General features: G+C 39.4%; 3 protein-coding genes and 1 long non-coding RNA gene across 9 annotated transcripts in view; 2 read left to right on the plus strand and 2 right to left on the minus strand.

Annotated features, from left to right (window-relative positions):
• The window catches only part of LOC110973123 (cytochrome P450 2D19-like), a 10,216-nt gene extending 8,717 nt beyond the window's left edge, over positions 1 to 1,499 (plus strand). For both annotated transcript variants that reach the window (XM_087135048.1, XM_022223665.2), the window contains exon 6: positions 692 to 1,499. In XM_087135048.1, the coding sequence (XP_086991174.1) occupies positions 692 to 870 (179 nt within the window). In that variant the 3' untranslated portion in view covers positions 871 to 1,499. The remainder of the gene's footprint in view (positions 1 to 691) is intronic.
• plekha8 (pleckstrin homology domain containing A8) lies at positions 80 to 21,736 on the minus strand. Of its 3 annotated transcripts, none has more exons than XM_022223670.2 (13): positions 21,512 to 21,736; positions 17,565 to 17,681; positions 16,977 to 17,129; positions 16,308 to 16,429; positions 15,788 to 15,943; positions 14,471 to 14,511; positions 13,410 to 13,736; positions 12,482 to 12,567; positions 11,875 to 11,933; positions 11,616 to 11,746; positions 10,789 to 10,921; positions 9,171 to 9,406; positions 80 to 1,182 (listed from the first exon to the last, which is right to left on the minus strand). In XM_022223670.2, exons 3-12 carry the CDS (start codon positions 17,113 to 17,115, stop codon positions 9,212 to 9,214), a joined length of 1,389 nt encoding a protein of 462 aa, XP_022079362.1. In that variant the 5' UTR covers positions 17,116 to 17,129; positions 17,565 to 17,681; positions 21,512 to 21,736; the 3' UTR covers positions 80 to 1,182; positions 9,171 to 9,211. The 3 variants fall into 3 exon arrangements, with proteins under 3 accessions (XP_022079362.1, XP_022079360.1, XP_022079361.1); XM_022223668.2 differs by lacking the exon at positions 21,512 to 21,736 and adding an exon at positions 18,846 to 19,054; XM_022223669.2 differs by lacking the exon at positions 21,512 to 21,736 and adding an exon at positions 18,846 to 19,054 and having other exon boundaries at positions 80 to 9,057.
• On the plus strand, positions 19,666 to 25,808 carry LOC110973125 (peptidyl-prolyl cis-trans isomerase FKBP14-like). 3 transcript variants are annotated; one of them, XM_022223671.2, is made up of 4 exons: positions 19,666 to 20,143; positions 20,439 to 20,590; positions 21,137 to 21,270; positions 23,286 to 25,808. In XM_022223671.2, the coding sequence occupies exons 1-4, from the start codon at positions 19,854 to 19,856 to the stop codon at positions 23,439 to 23,441; spliced, it is 732 nt and encodes a 243-aa protein (XP_022079363.2). In that variant the 5' UTR covers positions 19,666 to 19,853; the 3' UTR covers positions 23,442 to 25,808. The 3 variants fall into 3 exon arrangements, with proteins under 3 accessions (XP_022079363.2, XP_022079365.2, XP_022079366.2); XM_022223673.2 differs by having other exon boundaries at positions 21,140 to 21,270; XM_022223674.2 differs by lacking the exon at positions 23,286 to 25,808 and adding an exon at positions 22,809 to 22,948 and having other exon boundaries at positions 19,667 to 20,143.
• On the minus strand, positions 22,883 to 24,053 carry LOC147799699 (uncharacterized). Its single transcript, XR_015424918.1, has 2 exons — positions 23,918 to 24,053; positions 22,883 to 23,883 (listed from the first exon to the last, which is right to left on the minus strand). It is a non-coding gene; the product is annotated as an uncharacterized LOC147799699 (long non-coding RNA).
• Positions 25,809 to 26,225: the final 417 nt, after the last annotated feature.

Below are 26,225 nucleotides of genomic sequence, written 5' to 3' on the forward strand. Positions count from 1 at the left end.
GTTTTAAAATTTGTTCAATCAGTCCTATAAATTTGCCTGATGACGCATTAACAAAATGTATGCATGAAAAGGAAAATCATACCTTTGACAAAATCTTTATTCATTTTTAGATTAAAAAAAAAATTGTCTCGTACAAATAAAACTGCAACACCATGAGCATCACGAGGGGGGGGGGCAAGGGATAATAGTTGATCAGTTTATTACTGAAAGCTTTGCCCCTCCCTAGATAATTCCCCCTAAATAAAGTGGTTTATACCCCCACCCCCTACAAAAATCCTTGCCACATCCATACGCAAAACAAAGGTTGCCTTTGTATTAAATTTCCCAAAACTATGTGCCGTTTTCACCACATCTTAAACACAAACATTGGGAGATTATGACGTTTGAGTTTAATATTTATGCTAGAAATAAGGATCTCTCTAGAGGTTTAGAAACAGAGGTGCCAAGATGGAGACATCTCATTTACAAACACAAATGTCTCTACATAGTTATTTTGGCATGTCTAGAAATGAAGATCTCTCAAATTCATGGTTAAGTGTCAAGTTTGCACCTTGTGAGATGAAACCTTCCGGTGGACAATTCCAACACCTTAGTTGTGCATATTCCACCTCTCCCACTCCGAACTAGCATTTGACTTGGGTGATTTGCACAGGGAGAATAAATACATAACTTTTTTTATCCTGTCATACAGGTCAAAGGTCATGCCCTGGTGAGAATTGGACTCGCTCCTTAATGTTCCTGTTCACCACGACAATCTTGAAGAGTTTTACCTTGACATTTCCGGACAATGAAGAACTTCCAGACCCGATGGGGCAGCCTGGAATCAACTATTCACCATGTGACTTCAAAATATGTGCTACACCTCGCTAATTCAATTTCAATTAAAAACATTTTAATAAATTTAAATACGGTATATATTATTTATTGTCAATGACCTGTATCTTCTTGATCGGATGCTATCACGGTTTTGCTAACACATCATGAGAACAGAATCGAAGACACGCACGGTACATGTAAAGTCCTCTTCAATTACATACTCTTGTCAGAGTACATGTCTGTGATTGCAAACAGGTCACATTTTGGAATGATTTGGGGTGTTGAAGCTGCCATCTCAGTGGTACGGTTTTACTGCTTCATTGGATCCATGCCACAGACTTTTTGGAAGCACTCTCATTTGACTGGCTATATGACAAAAACAAATGAATGACGAGGTTGTAATCATCAAATACACCACACAAAAAATGACACAAAATATTTTGGGACAAAATTAAAGGATCCTTTCCTTGACTATTACGTAAATATTAATCTGACCTGGAAATAAAAATACATTTTGAAAAATTAAGGACGTATTTTGACAGTATTTAGATCTCGTACATTTTAAAGTTGTTTTTGCATGACAATAGCGCATTATCAAGAATAGAGCCTTGCAGTGAGTGATGTGTACTTTTCATGTTTTTCCTGACTGGCAACAATGTATATTAACACAGAGTATAAAGCTATCCATCTGTGTAAATGTAGGTCTTTTAAAGTCCAATTACTAGCATTGTTGTTAACATGAATTGCTGGCTCAGACAAGTCAGAATTGAGTTAGAAGTTTTTTTAATTGAGACTTGACCTGGAGAAAAAGAAAATGACATGTGACTTGACCCGGAAAAGCTGGAAAAAAATGGCTTGAACAAATTTGACTCGTTGGCACCCACCTTTGTCCGATATAAATACAAGGAAAAAATGTATCTGCGACTTTCACTAGCAAACCTGTCTGTTTTCATAACATTGCTGTTGATCACTAAAAAAATCAACATTATGATGGGGGAAAAACTGTGGCGGGTGGGTTAGGCCTGTTTTGAAGAATGACATAGGTAACTTTCTTAATGAAGGATATAAGAACAAGTGTTCAAGTACAATGTGAGTTAGGACATTACACAGACCCGGGGGAAAAAAAGACTTGGGACTTGACTTGTGGAAAAAAATAACTTTGTCACAGCACTGCCAATTACCAAGTAATTTTATACCTGCAACAATTATAACATGCAAAAAAAGATAACAGTCGTTGACAAAGCTATCTGAAAAATCACTTTTAAAAAAGGATAACTCATTGAATTTTCTTGAACATTACTGCAATTCTAAATCCAATAAGTCCTTTTTTGGGGTCAATCGCTTTCCTTGTTCCTAGATTGCATTCAATTTTATCAACCATTAGTTCCATTCATGTCTGCCTGAGAAAGATTTCTTTGATGTAAACTTGCAAAATACATTTCGTGAAAGAGGCCTAATGAAACGAATACAAACTTTTTTTCTTATCCACCATCTGTAAAGTGGGGCATAAGGAATGTGAAAATCCTCACTAACAAAGCAATGTCTCGAGATCGTCCTACAGACCCTAATTTAGTTGTGCTGGATAAAAGATGCCCCAAAATATGATTGGACAAGGTAAGAAAAAAAAGTATTTTCTCATTCCAGCCACTTCTTTTTCTCGCTACCTCCCCCATTTTGTTTTGTTTTTGGTTGTATCATTTCTCTTTCTTTTTTGGGGGGAGGGATTTCAATATATTTTGACTTTTGATTCCTAACAACACATGCACAGAAAAAAAATTAACCTGTAAGAAAATGCATAAGCACCTTCAGTTTTATAAACAAAGGCATCAACAAAAGAGATCTGTAAACCCAACTGCCATACTATTGTCATAAAAACTACCTTTGTTTATGGGGTAAATACATGCAGTAAGTATCCATCAGTGCTGTCAAAACGTTTCTCTAAATGTGTACACACAACTTTGCTTTGTACATATTCTGTTGAAAGTGTAATCATGCAGTAAATTTTTTTTAGTACTTGTAATCCCCCAAAACTATGTTTTCTTCCAAGTAGTGATGTTAATAAAAATCAAAATTGTTCACAACTGTCTTGTTTACATCCATCTTTCTCATTTTAACTTTCACATCTTTCACCATCCACACTTTCCAATTTCGTGTTCAATTAACCCTAACCCCCAAAGGGTGTATGTAAAATTGTATTGAAATTGGAGGATTTGGGACTGTTAGGGCTAAAAAAAAACTAACCCCATGCAACACGTCCTGCATTAAATTACTCGTTTGGGGTTTTGAGTATTATAGTTTCTGTTTTGGGCCTAGGGTTAGGGTTTGAGTTTGGGATATATCAGGTTTTGGGTTTTAGGCTTGGTGTGTCGAGTTTTGGTGGTGGTGCTACTGATTACAAGGTTTCCGCCAAGCGGCTCCATCTTAGCTGCAGTGGTCATTTAGATGGATGTAAGAAAGACAATCTTTGGACAGCAGCCGAGTAATGTATTGGGGGTACATCAAGGGAAATTTGTCTCCTGTATTTCCTATGCAAAGGTAACTGGTAAAGGGCATACATGTCGTTTGTTTTTTTTCAGCACACAATGGTGATCAAATTATTTACATTGCCACTGGTAAACTGTGCTACAAACGGAGCATTTGGCCCATAACTGACATGGTAGCACCAAATACTGGTGACCCTATATCTGATCAACCGAGTTAATGATACTCCCTGATAGCTTTTAATGGTTTACTGACAGTCTCCGTCCACAGGGATGGACAGAAAGACAGAAACTGTGAAAAATATGCATTAGTTTGAAAATTAACTTGATCAACAATTTAGTAGAATTCAATCCAGAAAAATGGCCACAAAGTTGGGGTTTCATCAGACAAAGAAAAGTATTTAGCTCACAGATAAAGTATCATGTTCACTTATTTATCAATGTATGCCACATCTGCATCTGAAAACAAAGCAAGACAAAACAAAAGCAACTTCTTAACGTCAAAATACAAAATAAACACAATATAAATTAATTGATTTTGGCCAGGTAGAAAATTTCTCTGCAAAGATAAATCCCTAAAGTAACGGAAGTTGACCATAACAATTTCCCTACAGCAAGCATATCTCTACTAAATTGACTGTACCCCTCAGTGATATGTAATTCTGTTGTTTACCAGCCTGCTGGTAAATGTAATCTGATCTGCTGTTTGCAATAATGATGCCTACAGCTGGTTGAAAATATTGTCTTAGTTTTGAGACTTTGGTCTCTTCTAGTGACTTTGCTCTCTCTTTTTAAGCCTTCAAAAGTGACTGCTCTTTATTCCAATTCTTTCCAATGACCATGTGCAATACAACCAGTGTGTAACCAATTCTGCAACAGTCGAGTGGCAGACAAAATCCCAAGAATTACCTGTACTTTGGCCATAGGAAAAACCTTTTGCATTTCACCATTGTTTTTTTTAATTTCTTTTTTTCTATGAATTTGCTCCACTACCACCTCACACCTTAAACAATATCCATAAATACCTAAAACAGTTTAGCCACCTCTACCTTCTGGTCAAGAGCCGTCACGTAGCCGGTCTTTAATAGCTGATAAAGCACCAGCTGGAGGTGCCACATCTAGCTTGGTGCATGCCATACGTATGCCTATCTACATATAAGGAGACTGTGTATGACTACTTGCGAGAGGAACATACCATAGCATGGCTAGAGGGGTGCTTGAAAAAATAGACAATAGACCCTGCATAGACAATAGACCTAGCCGTAGCTCTAGAAGCCCGTTTCGGACACGGCCTTACATTACTGCTGATACATTGTGTGAGTTGTTGCACAGCTGCTGATGGGTCATGTCAGAAAGCAGTTTATCAAAGTAAGAATCAGTGCTACTACTAGTAGATACTGACAAACTTGTCCAAAGCTGTCACTGTTGTTTTTTTCTTGCCATATTGGAGCGGCATGCAATTTTTTACGTGCAATTCCTATTGCTGCTGGCAAGCAGTGATCTCTGTTTAGGTAGGTATACTATCTGTATTGAAGTTATTACTGTAAGAATTAACAAATGCCACTGCACTGAGTTACTCTCCTTGCGGGATAATTTTCTTTCTACAATTTGGGTAGTTATCACCATTAGCTATGTTTTAGCCCGACAGGTGTCTGGGCATGTTTTGGACAGCCTGTAGGCCATTCTGGCTACCTTGTTTTGCTATGGAAATTCATGTACAAGCATAAGACCTTTGATAGCAACTTGGACGCCATGTATTTCACTTCCAGGCAAACATGGATGTCCCATTTTTAAAGGCTGGCTGAAATCCTGGTTATCAGGCAAGCAATCCGCATTGACAAACCAATTTGGATATAGTACTCTTTTTTCTCCATTAGCTGGGAGCAGGCAGCAATAGGCCAGTTCATAAATAATTGATTATGACTGAAAACAGCATATGCTTATGGAAAATGCATGAAGCCACTGGCTGCTGATTTCTATAGATTCCTTAGTACTGTACATTTCAAGCTTAGGTTGACTAAAGGGCCCTCCTAAAGTGGCATACGGGGGGGGCAGGGAGGACAGTAGCCTCTTCTCAAGACATCTTACGATTTTTTGGCACTTTTGAAATGGCACAACCACTTTTTTTGGGGGGTGGGTGGTGATTGATCTTCAACTGGCAAAAAATTTGAACAGTTCTTTTTGGACAAAAATTCCAATTTTTCTGTCCCCCTGGACCCAAGACCTGGATATCCCACTGCTCTCTTGCCTGTCGCCACTCGCCAACCAGTCTTTGGAGCACAGCTTTTGACAACATGACTGGCAAAAGGAATTTGGACATGTCGTGTGTAAAAGCCAACACATAAATGGCACAAGTGTGAACCGTAATGTCCATATCCATTCAGGACTAAGTTCGTCAGTTGAAATGTGCACATATTTGCCTTGACCAGATGATGGAATTTCACTGGGTATGAATAAGCTTAAGAATAATGTCTCCTCACGTTCATCTATCGATGCAACCCCCGTCACAAGTTACAACTGTTATTAATCTTCAAATTGAACTCCAACAAAAGGCACCCATAGCTGAGGTTGTAGATGAACAGAATCATGCTCAGATCAAAACTGATCAGGTACTATCAAATACCTACAAAATCCTTGATACCAAGTTTATATACCATAACAAGCCTCTCCCAATGTCTCCTTTTTGAAAGTTAAGTATTCCACCCACTGTGAAACAAACACAATGACTTAATGATTTCTTGCCATTCAAAACTTTCACTTGACTTGGCTCAAGGACCCTTTACATGTGTAACTCCACATTCTACACTAAACAGATGGAGCATCATTTACACCGATGGCAGGAAGTTCATTATGAAATACAACCCCTCAAACAGTCATACCTTTCAAGCAATTGGTTGATGGTTTAGATCAATTCTATAAATACAGAATTGTTCTTCTTAAATGGAGTAATTTGGTGGGACTTGTCATTCGGTTTTAAGCCAAGCCACAAGCTTTTCAAATGAACTGTGGCAAAAGCATTCCTCTGTCAATGTTGACCCTTTCACTTCACACTGATCTTGTGACTGGACTTGTGAAGGACCTTGTGAGAGGTCTTACTATGGACTCAACTACAACACTGTTGCTTAAGCACTTTGGAGTTTTATGGATTCACCACAAAAATAAATACATGTACAATGCAACTCAATGTACTACAGCAGCTGATGGAATAAACCAGAGGATTTCAACTCCGTGATCTTAATTCCCAAAAGGAGCTCAAAATGAAGAGACAAAGCCGATAATAACCTGTTATGCTCGCTCTCAAACATTGTCATGTTTGACCAGTCAAATAATGCACAGGTACTAGTGCACACGGGACAAAGCATGAGAAGGATCTGTCCTTGTTAAGCAAATGCCAGTCAGTAGGCAAATGGCAAATCCTTTTGCAATTTTAGAGCACAATGGGCTGTTCCTCCAATAATACAGAAATGGTAAGTATGCATCAATAAGAAAACATGAGTTCCTTATTGTTGTGACACTATATACACAAAATGCCTGCCTCTTGCAAACAAAGTCACAATAACTGAAATAATTAAATGCAAGAGTCATCGACTTTGATATAAAAGGTTTTGTCTATGTATAGTATACGACTTTAGCAAGTACTTTCCAAGGAACTGGAATGTATGTATACATTTTATACAAGTCATAAATTCAATTGAAATTCATTTTGCCCTGTGTGTGACAAACTATTTAAGACTCCAGCACTGTAATTATGATACTGCACATTGTGAAATGTCTATTTGTGACATTTCTAAATTTCATTTGACGCAAGAAAATAAAAAAAAAATCCCTGATATTTTAGCTGTAGATCAGCAGAATTAGGGAAAATAAAGAAACCTCCAACGCCTTTGCCTGGACCAATTTCACTGTACCTTTAACCACCTGCTGCTGGGGAACCCCGTTTCGAGCACCATGGGTTTAAACGCATAGCCAGGGTGCCCGAAATGGGACAAAAGAGCTGGTCTGTGTAACAAAAGACTGTACTCGGAACAAAAGCCCTGCTGCTAGGAATTGCCATCATTGTTTTTCCTTGCATTTTTCAAAGGTAATCCGTCACTGTTTATACCACTGTTTTTGGCATAGCGCACCTGCGGATTAGCACCACTGACAAAAGTGCTCTAGGGCCCAATTGATGAGTGACAAAGCACCGCTGCATGCTAAGCCAGCAACGTTTGAAAAGACGCCACTCACATTCACTGGGGACAAAGGAAATTACGCAACACCTCACAATTCTGGGCTCTATTTACAGGGCGGCAGGCCTGGCTGAAATATTCAGGAGTCAATGAAGGTTACCTGTCAGCTTAGAGTAGCCACCAAAGAGTCACTCATGTGGGTGTAAACGTCCATTAAATGAAATGATGAATTTTTGAAGAATTTTGAAAACTGAAAATCTTGAAAATTGCCCTTACGTGTGTAGTGCATTTTTAAAAGCACCCGGCAGTAAGTGGTTAAAATGTACAACTACACTGTACATGTACATGCAGAGTGATAGCATGCCAATAATCAAATGAACATATCTGTAAAGGCAAACTAAGATTAAAATGCTTTTCATTTTACAATTTGCACTCTGAGCAATAACAAATTGTGGCCAGGTTAGTGCAGCTTTTAAACAAACAAACAAACAAACAAACAAACGCCAACAAACAAACACCCCAACAAACAAACAAACAAAGAAACACCCCAACAACCCAACAAACAAACACACCAACAAACAGCTTTTGTTTTGAGAAAGAATAAATGATCTCAATGTCTATCCCCTTCATGCCCAAGATCCCTCTTTGACATTTTAGTGATTTTGTTCTAGCAGAATTGATTGAAGGCAGGATTGAAGTTGGTACAAATCCCAGCCAATGTTACTTTGTTCCTTTCACAGCTTGATTCCTTCTTCATTCCCTGAACATTGAATATTTCTTTCAAAAAATACATCTATGGGCCATCTCCCCCAACCACGGAAAACTCGAAAATTGACTCCTGACTTTGTAAACAATGTTTTGATGAAATTACACAGATAGATCAGTATTAATCTAAATAATTTAATCAGGAAATCTGACGATGAGCTACATTTAAATTGCCAATTATATCTCATTTTTTATTCAATAGCAAAAAACCTGTCATCCAACATTTAAGCAAAAATAAAATCATTTAAAATGTTCGACACAATTTATGTTGGATTTTCAAATGCATGTGGAACAATAGTCTACTTTCATGAGGATTTGTGACCTTTTTGTGCAAACAACAAAGTATCCATACAGGGGTATGTGAGTAATGTCAGTTATTCTGCATCATTAACTGGTTTCTAGAAATGGTGTTGTCTCACTGAATTATAAGGTAGACATTTTTCTCCAGTTTTGTTTTCTTCCATTTTTAAAATCACCGTTCAACCGTATACTGGCGAATCACCTCTGTACAAGAGCAAAGAAAGTATGTTCAAGTTTTGTCACTATTCTCAGACTTCTGCATAACAAAATATAATTCACATCAAATCACCAAGTACATGTACTGGATTAAAAAGTGACTTTGCGATGACCTTGACGTGACCCTTAGCCTGGGATGTCAATTCACATACAGAAGAGTGTGGACATAACACAAATGTGACCAACCCAGAGAACTGTCAACACTTTTTCTCATCCCTTTTGGTCAAGTTTAATACCCAAATTATGTCCCATACATAAGGCATGTGACCTGTTGACGACAGAAATCGATCCTTCCTGAGGTGGGGAGGATCCTATGAAGGGAAGCAAACCAGCTGAGTATCATCAAAATTGCAACAACAAAAGTAAAAATGACCTTATGATAGTTGATGTGGCATAATCACTGTCAGAACTGAAGGCGACTGACCTTTTTTTGTAGAGTTATGCGACACCGTTTCTTGTCCGATCTTATATCTGCACATGGCTTTCAAGATTCTCTGAGTGGTAGTAGTCCTGAAGTTCCTTCACCAGGGCACCCAAGGGTCGGATGCCTATGGCCATGTCTTCCAGGACAATAACCTCCCCGCCTCTTTCCATGTCCTCGGGATTCTGCAGCAGGCATTTCATGAAGTCTTCATAGTAGGGGGCAGCCCGGACCGCAAGCTGAAGAACACATGGATACTGGAGATTATGACTTATGACTCTACAGGCCTGCTGACACCTTGGCAGAGTGACACTTGTGACTGGATACAACAAAATGTGTCTCCAGGACTGTGTTACTTAAAATAGAGGGCACGGAGCTCTTTTAAGTCGATACATCACTCTGTTTGAAATCCATAATACATACTGACATAACAAGGTTGAAAAAGTTGGTAGCTTCCTTTTGCATAATTTTAATTTTGTACGATTTATTTTTGAATCCGGTGGCCCTGGTGACTTTTATCTCACTTGGTAGATACGTGTAACATGTTTAGTGAATGAATTCTCGTGCCCTGCAGTGAAAATATTGATATCTTTAATACTACAAGATGTTGTAAAACCCCTTGGGAGACAAAGCAATCTTCAGCCCAAAGGCACAACATCATATCCCACATCACAGAAGTCAGCAGCATGACAAGGACCTTGGTAGTAAACAATACAGAGGCTAGGGTAACTGACACATCAATGCCACTTGTGTTGTGGACCCAGTGTGCATTTAGCGAAGGGTCTAATCTGAATGCATGCAAACAAAATGCACGAGAGACGACACACAACCCGCTTCGTTAAAAAACACACAAGAAAAGCTCCCATTATTGTTCACACAGGGCGCTGGTCAGGCCAGGTAGTGTGACAGCAAGGTGGTAAATGACACTGCTAGAGAATGTGATAGTCTAATAGGGCATTTGCACATCAAAGTACATTAGAATTGTGAAATTGTAGTTGTAGAAAGTGAAGATTTGAATGACCTCAGCCAATGAGAGCTGCATCTCATAGATTCGGTCTGACCTTTCTTCCATTCCCAGCCACTGTTGATAAAGCAATGTTCTCAAGGGTCTCTTATCCAACCCTGAACTTTCGATGTGTGGAGCTGGTTGCTTCCTCAGTGATTTTTTTCACAAGGAACGTCAGGTTGGTGCAGTGGTACTTTCCACGTCTACCACTTCAGCAGCCCCAGGTTCAAATCCAACCCATTCCCAGCCACTGTTGATAAAGCAATGTTCTCAAGGGTCTCTTATCCAACCCTGAACTTTCGATGTGTGGAGCTGGTTGCTTCCTCAGTGATTTTTTTCACAAGGAACGTCAGGTTGGTGCAGTGGTACTTTCCACGTCTACCACTTCAGCAGCCCCAGGTTCAAATCCAACCCAGGCTGACGTGGACTGAGTTCTTATAGTCCCTACCTGATTCCTTGGGTTTTCTGGGAATCTCCAATTTCCTTTCACCTCTAAAACTGAACATTTCTTCATTATCTCCTTCCCCTGGGCCCCTAGTGAGATCAGTTTATACTTGGTAGGGCTTTTTCACCCTCGTTTAATAAAGAAATAAAGTTTAGAATGATGCTCCTTACTGAGAAAACTCCTTGAATGACCCATCCGTGGAATTTCTGTAGTGACCTTTTGTAAGCTGCCGTTGCGGCTGAGGGGAGGTCCTTCTCTCCTTTGATGATCTCCTCCAGGAATGCACAGACAAACTCAAGAGCTCTACGAGAAATGAAAGGGGGAGGACAACATCAACTCTTGGCAAATGGAATAGAATAAAGATTAATGATCGACATTCTGTAAGGATGGCTTTGAGACATGCAATATGTCAACAACACATCGCAGTGCAAAATGCAAATTTCCACAAAATGTTTAGATCTCCTACGCCCTGCGGTAATAATTCTGCAAAATCTGTGCATAAAAAAATCAAAGGCAAAACAGTAGCTGTGCTTGGTGCTCATACTGCATTGTGACAAATTGCAACGAATCAGGGTCTTTACAATGGTGGTGTTATAACAGAAGCAGCATTGCAGTGGAGACCTTCAGTATGAATTCAAGCCACAAGCTATTCAAATGAACCACAACAAAAGCATTCCTTTGTCAGTGTTCATACTATTGCTTGTGTCTGGTCTTGTGTCTGGTCTTGTGTCTGGTCTTGTGCCTGGTCTTGTGTCTGGTTTTGTGTCTGGTCTTGTGTCCAGTCTTGTATCTGGTCTTGTGTCTGGTCTTGTGTCTGGTCTTGTGCGTGGTCTTGTGTCTGGTCTTGTGTCTGGTCTTGTGACTGGTCTTGTGTCTGGTCTTGTGTCTGGTCTTGTGTCTGGTCTTGTGTCTAGTCTTGTACGTGGTCTTGTGTCTTGTCTTGTGATGGTCTTGACTACAACACTGAACAGAAGCCTATGAGTATTGAGTTCTGCACCTCCTGAGCCACATGAGTGCCTCTGTTGCTGAGTTTTTGAGTTGGTAAGTGCTGCTTCTTGTTTCCTGCTGGACGATGGCCTGGAGAGTGTTGAAAGCCGACGGATCAGTCGAATACTTCTGTCGTAATTTCTGAGAGGGGTGTATGAGAAAAGCAACTTTAAAAAATTACCCTTCTGGGAGACAGATTTTCCCTCACGTAAAATGTCACAGATTACTAAAACAATATTGAGGGATAGTGAAGTCATGTTACTATTTACCTTAATATTACCATTCATGTCCATCTTGACTGGCGTAAATGCTGATGAGCCCATTGCGTCTAAAAAAAAAGGAGTTCACGTTAAACTTCATGTGAATATAGCAGACCTCTGTACTGATGACACCACACTTTCTTTACGTGTGTGCTTTTCTATGGTGGTCAGTGGACCACGAGATCCCACTCACTCCATAGGAAAAAGCATATGTGCAAACAAAGCGCTGAAGTCATCAGTGCATAGGCCTATTCAACATACAAATGAAAATATCAAGCAATTTTGCTTCTTGTAGCAGTTGTCCTGTTGCATGAATCTGCACGGTAAAACATTTAAGACTGTGGCCAAATGTGTCCAAATTATTTTTAACCCCTTTGCGCCGGTAATTCTTTTGACCATATCTGCTGGGCTGTGGTCTGCCCTGAATGGAGGGCTTTGTCCATCAGCAGGCCCCATTGAACCAGCAGCTGCATGGTGAATAGTCTGTATGTGTGGTATGCACTAATCCTCATCCAAGAGCCGCGGCTCTTGCCGTCTCCCGTCGCGAAGGGGTTAAAAATGGCAATGGGAACAAAGACAACAAGCCACAGACAAAAGTGCAATCTAAGGAGCTCACCAAGTATTTCCACAATTTGGGAGCAGGCGTCTAGGAATAACCCTGTGTTGATGCCATCTTCTGATGCTTTTTGAACATCTTCAAAGCTGACGAGGGGGAAAGGAACATTCAAAAAAAGCTTTAGAGAAGACATAAAATGTCTTGGATTTGAGCTATGCACGAAGCTAGATTTCAGTGCATAGATGAATTCTGAACTCCACCAAAAGTAAATAATAATAAAAGCATTTGTAAAGCTCCAGTATCCGACACAAAGGCGCTTATGGCGCTTGTATTATCATTATCCCTGCACATTGGGCTCACACATCATCTGAACATTCCTGAAACCATCTCAGCTCCCTGGGGAATATACTAGCCCAGTGCTGCCATTTCAGCACAAACGGCTAAACATAACCGTGTCTGCCCTCACAGGTACCCATTTACTCCCGGGTGGAGAGAGGCACATTAGTGAAGTGACTTGCCCTTGTGACTTGCTACCACCAGCTGGATTCGAACCCCTGACCCTATGATCAGAAGCCACAAACCCTAACCACTAGGCCACAACCTCCCACATAATACAATGCAAGAAATCTGTACTTCAATCAGCTTGGTGTCAGTTCCAACACCTGAGACACGGTAAAACACTCGCTCTTTGTGCTTTTCATGCACTGAGACAGAAAAATGGTTTCATTTTAAACGAAACTGGGCATGCGAATATAGGACTAATAAGACAAATCTGGCCTATTTTTTTCACAAAAAGAGCTGCTTCTCCCCAAGTTACAGAACAGTCTTGTAAATAGTCATGTCAATGTCTGTGTTTTGGTCTATAGAACAAACATTCTGTGTATGCCCAAAGGTGGAAAATGGATTAAGTGTGACTGAAATATAAGTTAGAGAACTATTACAAATTATTCTCAGAACCTCTCGGGTAATTTGGAGCGTGGACACTTACTTGGGTTTCATTTTGGAGAAGAAGGTCGACATCCTGGGTTTCTCCTGCATGGAGGGGTGCTGCATGGCCACGTTATATAGGGTCTCCTTCTTATCCGTCTTTCTGATCGCGTCCATCTGTGACTGGACGCCATCCCCTGAGTCAGTCACTTGGGTGTCCTCGGATTCGCTCAGTGTTGTCGGCGTAGTGCTGGCTGTTGGCGTCGTTGGGGCTGACAGGGATTGGTTCTGTGGGGTGCGCGTCCTGTGAGGCTTGGGACGGGCAGCGATATCCTCCAAGTTTTTATACTTGGTTGTGATTCCCGATCTGCTCTGAGGCGGGTGGTACCTGGGATGGGCAAAGGAGGGTGGGAACAAGATGGCGAAAGTGTTTCATAAAACTTGTCCACGAAAATAAATGCAGCCCGCAACCAAAAAAGCAGAGTGGAATTTAACAGTTCAAAACACAGTATCCAGTCATTGAATTGAAGAAGTTTCTGGTGAAGTACATTTCTCAAAAAAATTGTTTCTAGGTGGGGAAGAGGCAAAATCCTGCAGTTCTTTTTCAGAGGAAAAAAATGCCTCCCAAAACAATATTCTGCAATGATAATTGAATGCAAACCAAAAATGCTCTGGTCAAGTCCACTGGGTCCATTATCAAAATTACATCTTTCACTGATCTTCCTTGCACCTGGGTAACAACAAGATTGAAGGTTTGGAGCAGGGCTTTCAAGTACTTATTCATATTATTACCTGAACACTCCCAAATCATTTTAAATTCACTAGGAGATTCAAGGAGGTTTTGAAGGCCTGCGAAAAGTACCATCCAATTAATATTCCTTTGTACAGAACATGAAGCATTGCAAAAGATTGATCACATTGATGAGATTAGATTCTTCAGATCAGACAAAAGAATGGCCTGATTACACCCTGAACAATGAAGGTGTTACTGAGTTCCTGCTCCCTGGAGGGTTTTGAGGGAATTCCGGAAGTTTCCTTAAATAAAGGCCAATTAAACACACTACCACTGTCGTATGCCCAAAGACAACATGCTTGTCCATCCATTGAGTTTAACATTCCTACCTGTCTTCAATAGAATGTGATCTTGATGCTGATTTCTTTGTCTGTCGAGAAATATATAAAATATAACACAGCTTAGTTTTTAAAGGTGCTTTAAACAACTGAAAATTGTTTACAATCGTTACACTTAGCCACAACAGTGATTCAAGATTTCAGGAGCTTTAGTTTGATGTGTTGATGAAAAAAGGAAACCTTTTGCAAATGCTCAGTTTGAAATGAAGTACACCCTGTGGGAACAAGCATGTTCCGTGCTATGACAAGGGCCAATTTTATGCAGTAACTAGAGACTGGATAAGCAAACAAATTGCCTTCTTAGCGAAACAGGCTATCCGGTAAAATGCCTTGGTCGTCTGCAAATACCTGCTTGACAAAATATACTACTTTTGCATGCCATGTATGAACATTCCAAACTATAAGTGTGACTGAATCAGAAAAAAATCTGTCTTCAGTGGATGGACAAAGTTGCAAGTCTGTCACAGGTATTTTCAATGTTAACCCTAACTCCCCAGAGTGATTTATTAGGAACCACAAACATTCACACAAATTCCAACTCCATATGGTAACCTGTGTACAAAAACTGTTGGACTCTGTTTATTTTGGGTATGCCTAAACCCATGTTAAAGCACAAGCAGTTTAGGGGTACAGTACCCAATGCCACAAATTCACACACTTTACTGGTGTTCAATTCTGTGTGGTTAGGGAAGGTTAGGGTTCATGATGATTAGTTATGAGAATGTAATATCTTTTGCCATATTTCCTTCTACTTTTTCATGGTTAAAATCATCAAATAAATCTAAAAACTCAAATAAAATTTAATAAATCAAGAAGACTCATCCTTCACGCTTGATATGGTAAATGCAACCTGCAGATGTTCATTTGAATAACGAGAACAAAAATGGGAAATTTCAAGCTAAACTAGAAGTTGTCCTGTGTTTTTAGGTTTTGTGGCACTAAAACAAACTTCAGAAAGAAAAAATAAGCTGACGCGGGAATAGCTGCAAGTATTCTGACAGTACACTAATGTCATGAACACGGGCGTTTCACAGTAAAGTGCCTCCAAGAATTTGCAACACATTGACCAATCACAGTGCATGAAATCTATTGACCCTTTCCAAACGCCCTTTGGGTTTACAGATTTCACGCATTGTGATTGAACAACGCATTGCAAACTCTGGGAGGTGCTTTATTGTGAATCGTCTGTATTAAACGACTATGGCTGAAAATAACATGTACACCTATGGCTGCTGCAGCTATTTCGCAAAGCCATGTTGTGTTCCTGTCAGCCACAGACAAATGAGTCCGACCAGGCCTACTGCTCACCTGCTGCTGCAGCGAAGGAGGAACTACCGTTTCATTGTATGTGCTGTTAGAGTAGGACATGCTGTATGCACTTTTGGCCAGACTCATGCAGTCTTGGAGTGTGGATATAAAGGTGTCACAGGTCTCTGAGAGAAGGGTTGTGGATGTATTCAGCTTCTATTTGGGATGAGACATTCAACGAAATGAGAAAAATAATTTGGCAATCTGCATAAAAAAGAGAGATTAATAAAAACCCACATTCTAGTTAGCAATTCAGTAAAGTTTGTTGCATCTATTTAACCCAACATCAGGTGAATTCAAAATCTCTTCACCCTGAATGCCAAGGCATTTGGCTAGGAACCTTCTTGAATCATCCAACATCCTACACTCATGGCAGGGTCCTTCAACATCTACCTTCCACTGAAATTTAGCCCTAAGTCAAGTAAAAGTTGCTGATGGATTCCAAATGGCCTCACTGATGGATTCTGAACAATTCGGAAGGAGTAGGATTATGTCAGTGTTTTTAGAGTGGCATACATACCTCAATGTCTGGAGCTTCTTCGGCGCTGGCCGACAACTTCACATTGGCAACACTCTGCATGAGTGTGTCACAGTACAGGCGCAGCTCAGACATTTTGGCCTTCAAGAGTTCCTCATTGCGATCTGCATTCAAGGAATCATTATAAATGTCCACCACATATCACCCACCAGTATGGAGCTATGTTAACCAAGGCATGCCCTCATAATGTCAGATTGCTTGTCATTCAACAGACTGATGATCAGTGAATGATGACAGGCGCTTACAACTTAGCTTGCGAGATGTCGTTAGTCGTTGTGTCATTTGGAGATGCTTCCTTTCGGTACTCTGATTAACTCAGTTTGTAAACACAGATGTGGCAAGCAGTGCCCACACACATGTATACACATATATCTAAATGTATGTTCAGTTGACTCAATGGGGGCCCCTCCTGCATCAGAATACTGCAGGGTTGCCCTGCCCAGTTTTTGGGCATGGACAGGTTTTCAATTTGTCCCATCGGTGTCAGAGTTAACATTTACAGTATTTAATTGTTTTCGGTCCAGTCAAAGTCTGAGAAGCTAAGTGGAAGTGGGAAAGGGAGATGGGAGTGGACAGGAAGTGGAGAAGGAAGCAGGGTGTCCTTGTGCCTAGATGAGTCTATATGGCTATGTACATCCTGGGTTTACGTACCTTTCTGTTGCTGTTTGGCATCTGTGAGACACGCTTTGGCAGAGCCCAAGGCCACAAGCCACTGTTGCCTTTCTGCAGGTGATGTCCCTCGGATGTATAAATGCTGCTCTCCGGGAATAATGAGATCCAGACGGCACATATCTGATGGATGGACTAGGAAAAAGAAACCAAGAAATAAACAAACAAATTTACAACGTTTGAAAAAACAATAGTTACTGCTCAACTCAGAATATGCAAAATCAAGAGATTGACTAACCGGAACAAGCACTCTAACTTCCAAAAATCTTACAGAACATGGCTAACACATGTATAACTTGATGGCTGTAATAAAAAATTCTGTCCATTTTTGAACGGTATATCTATCACCATGTGATGAAATCTTGAGGGAAAACTAGGCAGAAAGGTTTTCAAGTCAGCCTGACATTTGCTGCATAATATAGGAGGCCACTAACAGAATCTGGCAGGTGTGTTGGGAAAAACATATCATCCTACAGGCAAAAAAGCAGAGTTATGTAAGTTATGCATGGTTATAAATTCATATGCATGTACATTATTTACTTCTTTACTTCTAACAGAAAGAAGAGTTACCTAATATTTCACAGCAGGCAATTTTGATGGAGCCTTTACTTCCCAGATGAACCTCATCTTGGGACTTGTAATAGGCCAGGATGCCCTTGTCTAAGACAAACCATCTCAGCTGCCAACCTGGGAAAACAAGCAAAAATGAACCTCGGAAAATGAAATCTCACAGCAATTTCCCTCACATATGTAAAATTTAGATATTACATTGTACCTCTGATATCTGATATTAACTCTAATATCAATTTTGAATGAAATAGTTCAGGTCTAATGAGATGATTATAACTTTCAGGGAATTAGTACTCAGAAAGCAGATATTTTTAACAACTGTTTCAGACATCTATCAAGAATGAGTCCACCAAGAATATGAAATTTGTGACACCCACATATTTATCATTCTTTCCGCAGTCGCCAATTTTTAAAAGTAATAAGATGAAAGTCAAAGATGTTGCTGCATTTAAGATTGGGGTAAACAAGTTCTGGTGAAATGAAGTCATTCCTTGTGCAATTAATAAGTGTAAGGTGACACAATGCAATTAATCCCGTCTCATTTTCTCGGCATTTGGCATCTTTATGGAGGAGACTGGAAAAATGAAGTCAATTACAAGTAAAATGGAACGATATCACAAAATGAGGTTATTTTGTTTCCTCTGAAAACTAAATTATTCTGTTTATCTTCATTTATAAACAAAGTGCTTTAAAGGCCATCGTAGAAACCATTTCTCAATACCGCAATAATAGAGACTCCACCTCAGCTTGCATACGGTGCACACACTGATTTTCTGAGCTATCGTAGAGGAAAATAAATTGACCTACAAACAAATTTTTATGAATCGAATTAAAAAGTAAGAGTTAAACAACAAAAAGAACTGGCTAATTCAGGAAGGTGAGAGAGCAATCTTTATTTCAATCGGGAAAACTGATAACTACCACGATAACAGAGTAACCCATGATATGTTTTCATGTTTCATTAGGGCCTGAGGCTAGACTTACACCTGTTCATGACAGAAACAGCTTTTCACTGAACTGGTGAAGTTTTAATTCAGAACATTTCATGAGTTGTACATTTAGTTAAAATAAATCAGTGTATGCATGGCCCTACGCCCTTGCCCTACGTTCATCATTCTCATACTCGGTCACATCAAGCATGTCAACAGAATCACTAATCAGCATGCACAGACATCACGGATGTGATGATGCCATCCATAAGATAACGGTGCGGCGGTACCGCCACATGCTATGTTGCAATTGCCATGTTTGCATGCACTAGACTAGTCTGTAGTTACTGACCGGCCAGGTAGTTTGTCCACTTAAATAGCACTCCTTGCATTTCAACCATGGTACAAGTAGTAGCGAAGTCCTTCATCTGCTGGATATCGTGAGGACTGCAAGAATCGTTGTTTGCTTGAATGCAAAATTCACCCAATCCAGATGCTTGACCATGATCTATTTCCACCAAAAGTGCGATCGGCCATGTCAGCAAATAGTTTAAATTTTACATATACTTGGTGTTAAAGGCTCATTGATTTCTAACATGTAGTTCGTATGTTATTCCAGACTTAGACTGTCCCAAAAATGTGAGGGGTGGGAAGCCCGTTCTGCTCGTGGTCCGCGTGACACATAACTGATCCGTCAATTCCGAAGTATTTGTTGAATTTTACTTAAGTAAAAATAAGCTATATTTAAACTCTTTATTTTCTTATTTTGCCTTATATTTCCTTGTGCTGATTTTTCCTTACGTTGAAACCGAATTTGGTGATTAACATGTTCCCCTTCTATAATGAAACAGACACTTTTGATTGGAGTCCAGTCTTCATATTCACCATTTGTATTTCACACAATGCGTAACACAAACCACCAGTCTACTGTAAGTTTTGTTTTTGTGCGTATAGCTAGGTCAAAATCAATTGTGTATATTCTAGCACGTGATATATCACTAATTTTATTATGTATAGACTTGAATTATAAAATATGCTGGGGAAAACTTTTATTCAACAGACTGGTAGCCAAAAAATCCAAACTACTCATATCATCATATATATCAACTGCGCGTTTAAAAAAATTTCACATCTTTGTTATTGTTCATTCAGCTGTCACGTTGTTGAGGCACATGCACAATGAACAAAACTTAGGCACTTGAGTTAGGACACGTAGTGCACGATCTGTCCCTCTCATGCCCCATGACGTGAATCAGCTTGAAGTAGCTTGTGCTTGAAAACTTGAAGTAAAACAGATTTTTGTGGTATTTGTCTTTAAAAGTTTCCAGTCGAAGTGCAGAACAATCGCCAAAATCTGAAAATGATGAAGAAGAGCGTTTCACTCCTGCTTGATTTTGCGATCATACTTTTAATAGGCCTAACATCCTCAGCGGATGTGATGGATGAAGGAGAAGGTGCAGGAGGCGATGCCGTACCTCCAAAAAACTCATTTCCAGATTTGCCAGAGTTTAAAGAGGGTGTTACAGTCACTGTCTTGGATCGGGTGGGTGAATGCCCCCGAATGGCTTTCCCAGGTGACTGGTTAGAGCTGGAGTTTGTAGCCAAACAGATGAGTGATGATGGAGAAACTTACGAGGAATTTGATTCTAGGTAGGTAGTCCTTTAATCAAAGAGAGATTGCTGTGTAGGGGCTACCGAAAATAATGTGTCAGTTTGTGTTCATATGTAAAACTAAAATTTCTGGTTGTCACCTAAGCCGTATGCTTGTACCCACGTTCTGTCATGTCTAGTACTGGGAGATGAATGACTGGATGATATGCAAAGTCCAAAAAGCCCATTTTTTCTCCCTACTGTAAAAACATCAATTTTTCAGTCAATTTGTAGCAGCTGCTTTGTGTTGTTTGATTAACATTTGTTTCATTATTCAATATCCATTTCTTTTCAGCTATTCAAAAGAGAGACCATTATTCTTGGCAGTTAGCGACAATGAGAAGCTCCCAGGTCTAACTGAGGGCTTGAGAAATGTCTGTGTTGGTGAGAAACGACAGATCATAATTCAGGCCGAGTCACCACTGATGCAAGTAGATCCCAAATCTGGTACATATAAACGAACCAATCTCTTCATGAATTTTTGTGACTTTCACATAAATATGTTAAATCTGTGACAGCTTGAGCTAAATACATGCATATGTACATGTAGATCTAGATTCTAGTGGCCACAATGTCAGTTGTAATGACAAAAGTGTAAATGCATTAAATGACCATCGAAAAGTCTCATTAAAGACATTGTATTGTGAGTTCGATCAAGGTGCCTTTGAACATGTTTCAAAAAGCACCATCCCACGACCCCAGTAGATGTTGGAAACCCTGCTCCTTTTGAAGCCCCATGAAGTGCTAATGCCTTGTCTTTCCTCAATCGATAAACAGTGGTGGGACCTGTTGCATTGGCCTTGCAATGGGGTCACTGCTGTCAGTGCATTACAGAGCCTTTAACTGAGACAGAATTTAGTTCTTGAGACAGGATCCCTCAGCCAAAACGAAATTGTAAAGATAAAAGGAATTACAGATATCTCTATCAAAAACAATCACTTCTGCTAATGAATATTTTAAAGCAAAGTATTTGAATGCTTTTTTTCAACAAAGCAGGACTTAAACAGCCCAAGACGGATAGACCAGCAGTGTATGAAGTAAAGGTACGATCTATTCTGGATCAAGAACCAGTCAATCTTTTCACCAAGATGGATTTGGATAACAACAATCAGTTGTCCAGAGAGGAGGTACGTAGAAATAGTAAATTATGCAATTTCTTTATGTGTCTTCTGGCTGTGTCACCATGACAGTGAAAAACCAAATAATTTGAGTAATTGGGTTTTAGTTTTAGCAAACAAGCAGCTTTTAGGACCTGATACTTCACATGTTTAAGAATTGACAATTAAGATTTTATTTTAAAATTGTGGCAATGATGTCTCTGAACCTCTGCCTAAAAATAATTACAAAAACATCAAAATATGTACCAACCTGAAGACTATATTGCTGACAGACACTTGCCTTGCAATTAATCAAGGAGGATATTTTAAGGGAGATGAAATTGTAGATGTTAGTTTGATATTTTGATAATTGTAAATAAACTGTTTCACGAGGGAAAACACTTTTAACAAAATCTGCTGATTCATTTACTACACTGTAGACACATTCAATTCACATTCATGTAGAAAGAAACACTGCCTTTCATGTGTTGATGCCAGATCATGGCCTCAACAGGTTGCACAGCGAAGCTCAGTGTAAGTTGCACACTGCAGCTATTCAGATGCAGTCATCCATAACATTGACCTTCTGCAGGACTGTGTGTAATGATGATGTGCTCCTCTGTGATTGGCTAGTTATTGATGACTAGCGCTTTGTGACACTTAGCCACAATTTGCCCAAGGCCGTATTCTTAGTGAATGTGACGTGTTTTGCCTAAATAAAGAATTGGTTCCCTCGTTGGGCCTGGCTCAAACAAAATGCCCTTGTTAGAAATTGAACTGGAGATTGTACAAATGTGACCTTGGTACACTTTCAGGACTAACAGAATTTGTTAGGGGATTAATTCTTATTTCAAAATACCACTGACCCATTCTTAATTTTCATCCTTGTGATGTTTTTGTGCCAAGGTTCAACAATTCATTCAGACTTCCCCTTCATTCAAAAAAGGTTTTATATAGTGAGACATTTTAACAGTCCTTTATTAGTCCCCGTCTGAAATAATGATTTTGAGATTTCTAATCATTTTATGCACGTTCTGTTGACAAAATGCCAATTTCTTTTTCCTTTTTCCCCCCCTTCTCCATCATTGGCGTACCTGCTGATCTCACCTTTCTTCTTTTGACAACCTTTGTTATGCAACACTGACTTTGTTTTTTTACTTTTTTTTACTAATCTTACCACCTGTCTCTGCTTCCCTTCTATATCCAATTACTAATCCCATCCAATGGTTGCTGGTTTTCACTTTCAATGATTTGTATCGATTACAATCTCATGACATGTACATATATTGCAATTATCTTTGTTGTCATCTTACATGTTCTGTATCTCACTTCTCATCACTTGCCTGATGATGTGTCCAACTTAATGCCATAATCTTCACCATTATTGTTATCACTATTGTGTGCTTTTTTTTTTCTTTTAACCATGACGGTCCTAATAATCTTACTGTCATTACTTACCATTGCCGCCATTAACAACACCTTGACAACATCAACATCACCCACTGTTATCCTACCACACTTGATCCTTCCTAATAATCTCTCCGTATTGCATCCTTCATCATTCACAGATAGAGCAGTTTTTTGGGGAAGCCAATGATGATGTAGAAAAATTATTTGAATATCAGGACAAAGACAAAGACAATTTTATATCTTATAACGAATTTCAAGGGCCCAAGTTTAATCATGATGAATTTTGAATGTTTTTACATGTATGTGTTATTTCCTTTTCTTCGACATTATCGTGCTTCAACAATTAATCATTCCTTCCTTTTTCCTCACCCTTCACCATTCCAAATTCTCCCTCTTACTTGTTTTCACATGCCTGGATGCCATTTCTTTCATGTGTAACATTTGCCATCCGGTCCTTACCAATTATACATGTACCAAATCCATCGCTCATCCATCCATGTCCGTCCATCCATTCATGTAACCAACCATCCAACGCCCTATTCGCTCTACCCCTCTGCCTATCGGCCCATACCCCCATTCCCTCACCCTCTCTTTTTGGACCATCAACTCTTTCTGCCCCTCCACCCTGGCATCAGCTGAAGAGTTTCTTTGCCAAGCAAGCCCCAGAGGGAATGACAGAGGATGACATGCACCAAGTGATCGAGGGACTCATGCGGATGCATGACCTTGACACCAACGACCACCTCTCAGAGGCAGAATTTCCTACACCCCACCAGCACACTGAATTGTGAGACTGCCCTTAAATGGTTTTTTTTTTTACCCTTTGATGAAATTCCAGCCATACAATAAATCTTAGCTGGCAATCCTTTACAGCGACACAAATGCACATGAACCCTTCCCTCCTTTGTTGTGACATATTTGTGGTTTTCCTTCAGGCTGTAAAACAGTCACCAGAATAACCTTACCTCTCGACTAGCCAGACTAACAATTAAGTGTATGATAATGTTGCGTTCTAAAAAAGCTTAGAGCTCACAAAACGGCATGTTTCCTCTTGAAGAAGAGACTAATATGGACCTATCCTAAAGCTCACTTGATATTTGTTGGTCCATGTTCACTGCATATCTATATATATTTTTGCAACTGTCTTGTCTCTGCAAGAACAGGTCAAATTCTATCTACATGTATAGATTTGGGCTATTCTGCTTCCTTTTCACTCACTAACAGGGGTTCTGCCTAACAATGCTGAACAAGGGGCATTGTTAACTGCTAAAAGAGGAGTGGGGATGTGATGGGCATGACATCTCTCATTATGTTTTAAGTCGGCAAACTCATTCTGGAAAATTCAGTTAACTGTTGCCAAGTAATTCCACATTGTATCCTGGGTTCTGCCTGTTGTCCCAAGCTGTCAGCATTGAACACTGCCCCCTTGTGTCAAATGATGATATCCAGTATTTTTTGTGCCACCTATCTTTTTTGAAAGTCACTAGTGCTCAGAAAAGCAACAAACAGATGGAGAACAGTAGCAGGAGAAAAAAAAAACTGGATCCACAGGTAATTTAGTGGCAAATCTCCCTTTGAATTGGCCCAGCAATACTCCTGTTACCATGTCTCCAACTAACATTGTTCTGTGCTTGGCATTCTTGGATAGTTTTCTTCCTCTTGCTGTCCATCTATCGTTTCCATTCTGTCCTGTGTGTCCTTTCCTTCTTCCTGCTGTGCAACTGTCCAGGTCAAAGATGGAAATGTATTCAAGCCTACAGATGGACATTGAGAAACAAAGTCAGCTGTGGAGTACTTTTCTACTGTAAAACTTTGTAAAGTAAATATTCAGGGTCTAATTTCAGTACTTCTTCTAAAATAAATGGTGTAATCAGATTCATTGATTTTAGATGTACAGTTGATTCTCATTATTTAAGATAGTTAGAGGGACCATGTGAATTACTATTTTATTAAACCAGAACTTCGTCATTAGAGGAGATGAAAAAAAGAAAAACAAAAATTCAAGAAAGTGGAATTCTCAAAATCTGTTCATTTTGTTATAACCGTGTTCTTTATAAAGAGAGTCAACTGTTCATCATTAAATCATTCCAGTGTTACCAAAATTGATATCGTACAGTCAAGTTGTGTAAGTGCAGTATTTGCAATGTTATTACATTTTAAGGAGCCTTCCCAGGTGCACCATTTTCATGTGGCTGGATTTGTCTGTAAGAGTAGATTTGGTCATAAAAAGGGCTCTTACATTTTATTGTCCTAAGTTGGCCAACTTTACCCCATTGTATGGGTGACGAAGGATATTTTGTTTGGGGAAGAAAGACAAAAACTTACACTTTAGAAAAACTATCTTGGACAGACATTGAAGTTCATTGTTTATTTAATTTACTGTTATGCCTTTTTCAGTGATTCTAAATGAAGAACAATGAATTTTGTTTTAATTTGTGGAAATGTCTGAAACAAGTAGACAATATTACTCAATTGATGGGTTTTCTTTATCTGTTGTCAGATAATGGCTTATTTGATCTAAACTGCAATTGGAATTTTGTACATGTATTTCTGTAATTCCATTGCAAAATTTTTGTTTAAACGAATGAATTGGATTCAGGACATTCCAAAGCATTGTCATTCCTGATTTCCACCTGGAGCTATTAATTAAAGGTGAACTTTACGGTGGTGAACAAAATTTTTCCATATTTTTGTACCAAAGCCATTTTTCTATTAAAAAGTGCTATTTTAAAGAAATGTGAAATTAACTTGTTAAACATTGTGAAAATGCATGTGGTTATATTGGATTGTTATTCTTTGTACAATTTGAGGAGGGTATGGAATGGATCTCTAAAGGGTTTGTCTTACATTCCTTTCTTTTTTGTCTAAATTTCGAAGCAGTTCCATTCTTTTACATGTACTTAAACTGGAACTGCTGTATTCTGCTCGCTTTTCTGAAGAATTTATGAATTTGATGGTGCATCTGTATATTGGTGATGGTAAATATAGTTGAACTATGTCTTTCAGTAAATAAGTTTTGCTTAGCTAGTATTAGATGTGTATTTTTTTACCATTTTCTACAAAGACTGACAATGTCAAATGCATTCTTTAGAATTATTTTGTAAGGACCAAATAAAATGTTTCAGCTTGAAATGCATCCTTTAAATCATTTTTATCAACATCCTGGTCTAAAAATTGAATGTATTCCGTGTTTCTCCCAGTGGCAGGCCTTATGAAATACAAATCAACTCACTTCTTGTACCTTAGGTCCCTATTTGGCGGTAGGCCTATTGTGCAAGTTGTTCTTCGCAAAGTTGTCGGGTACTTTTGCCAGGAAAATGAACCCCACACGCGATCACCCCCTGTACCTTACATGTAGGCCCGTATGGGGGTTGTCGTTTGTCTTAAGCGCCCCTCATAAACGAACACTATAGATGTTGTGCGCATGTATTCCTGTACATTGATCTCCAAGTCGGCTTCCTGGATAATCTTACTCTTAGCCTTGGCCAAGGCGTTGGGGGGAATCTGGCCCACTACAGTGGGATGGGGAGCACCCATTCGCGATCGTATGTATGATTTTATGGTCCGAGTTTTAT

This window comes from Acanthaster planci, linkage group LG03 (genome assembly GCF_054643075.1).
Source record: "Acanthaster planci isolate LZ-2023a linkage group LG03, COTS_SCS, whole genome shotgun sequence".
Taxonomy (NCBI): domain Eukaryota; kingdom Metazoa; phylum Echinodermata; class Asteroidea; order Valvatida; family Acanthasteridae; genus Acanthaster; species Acanthaster planci.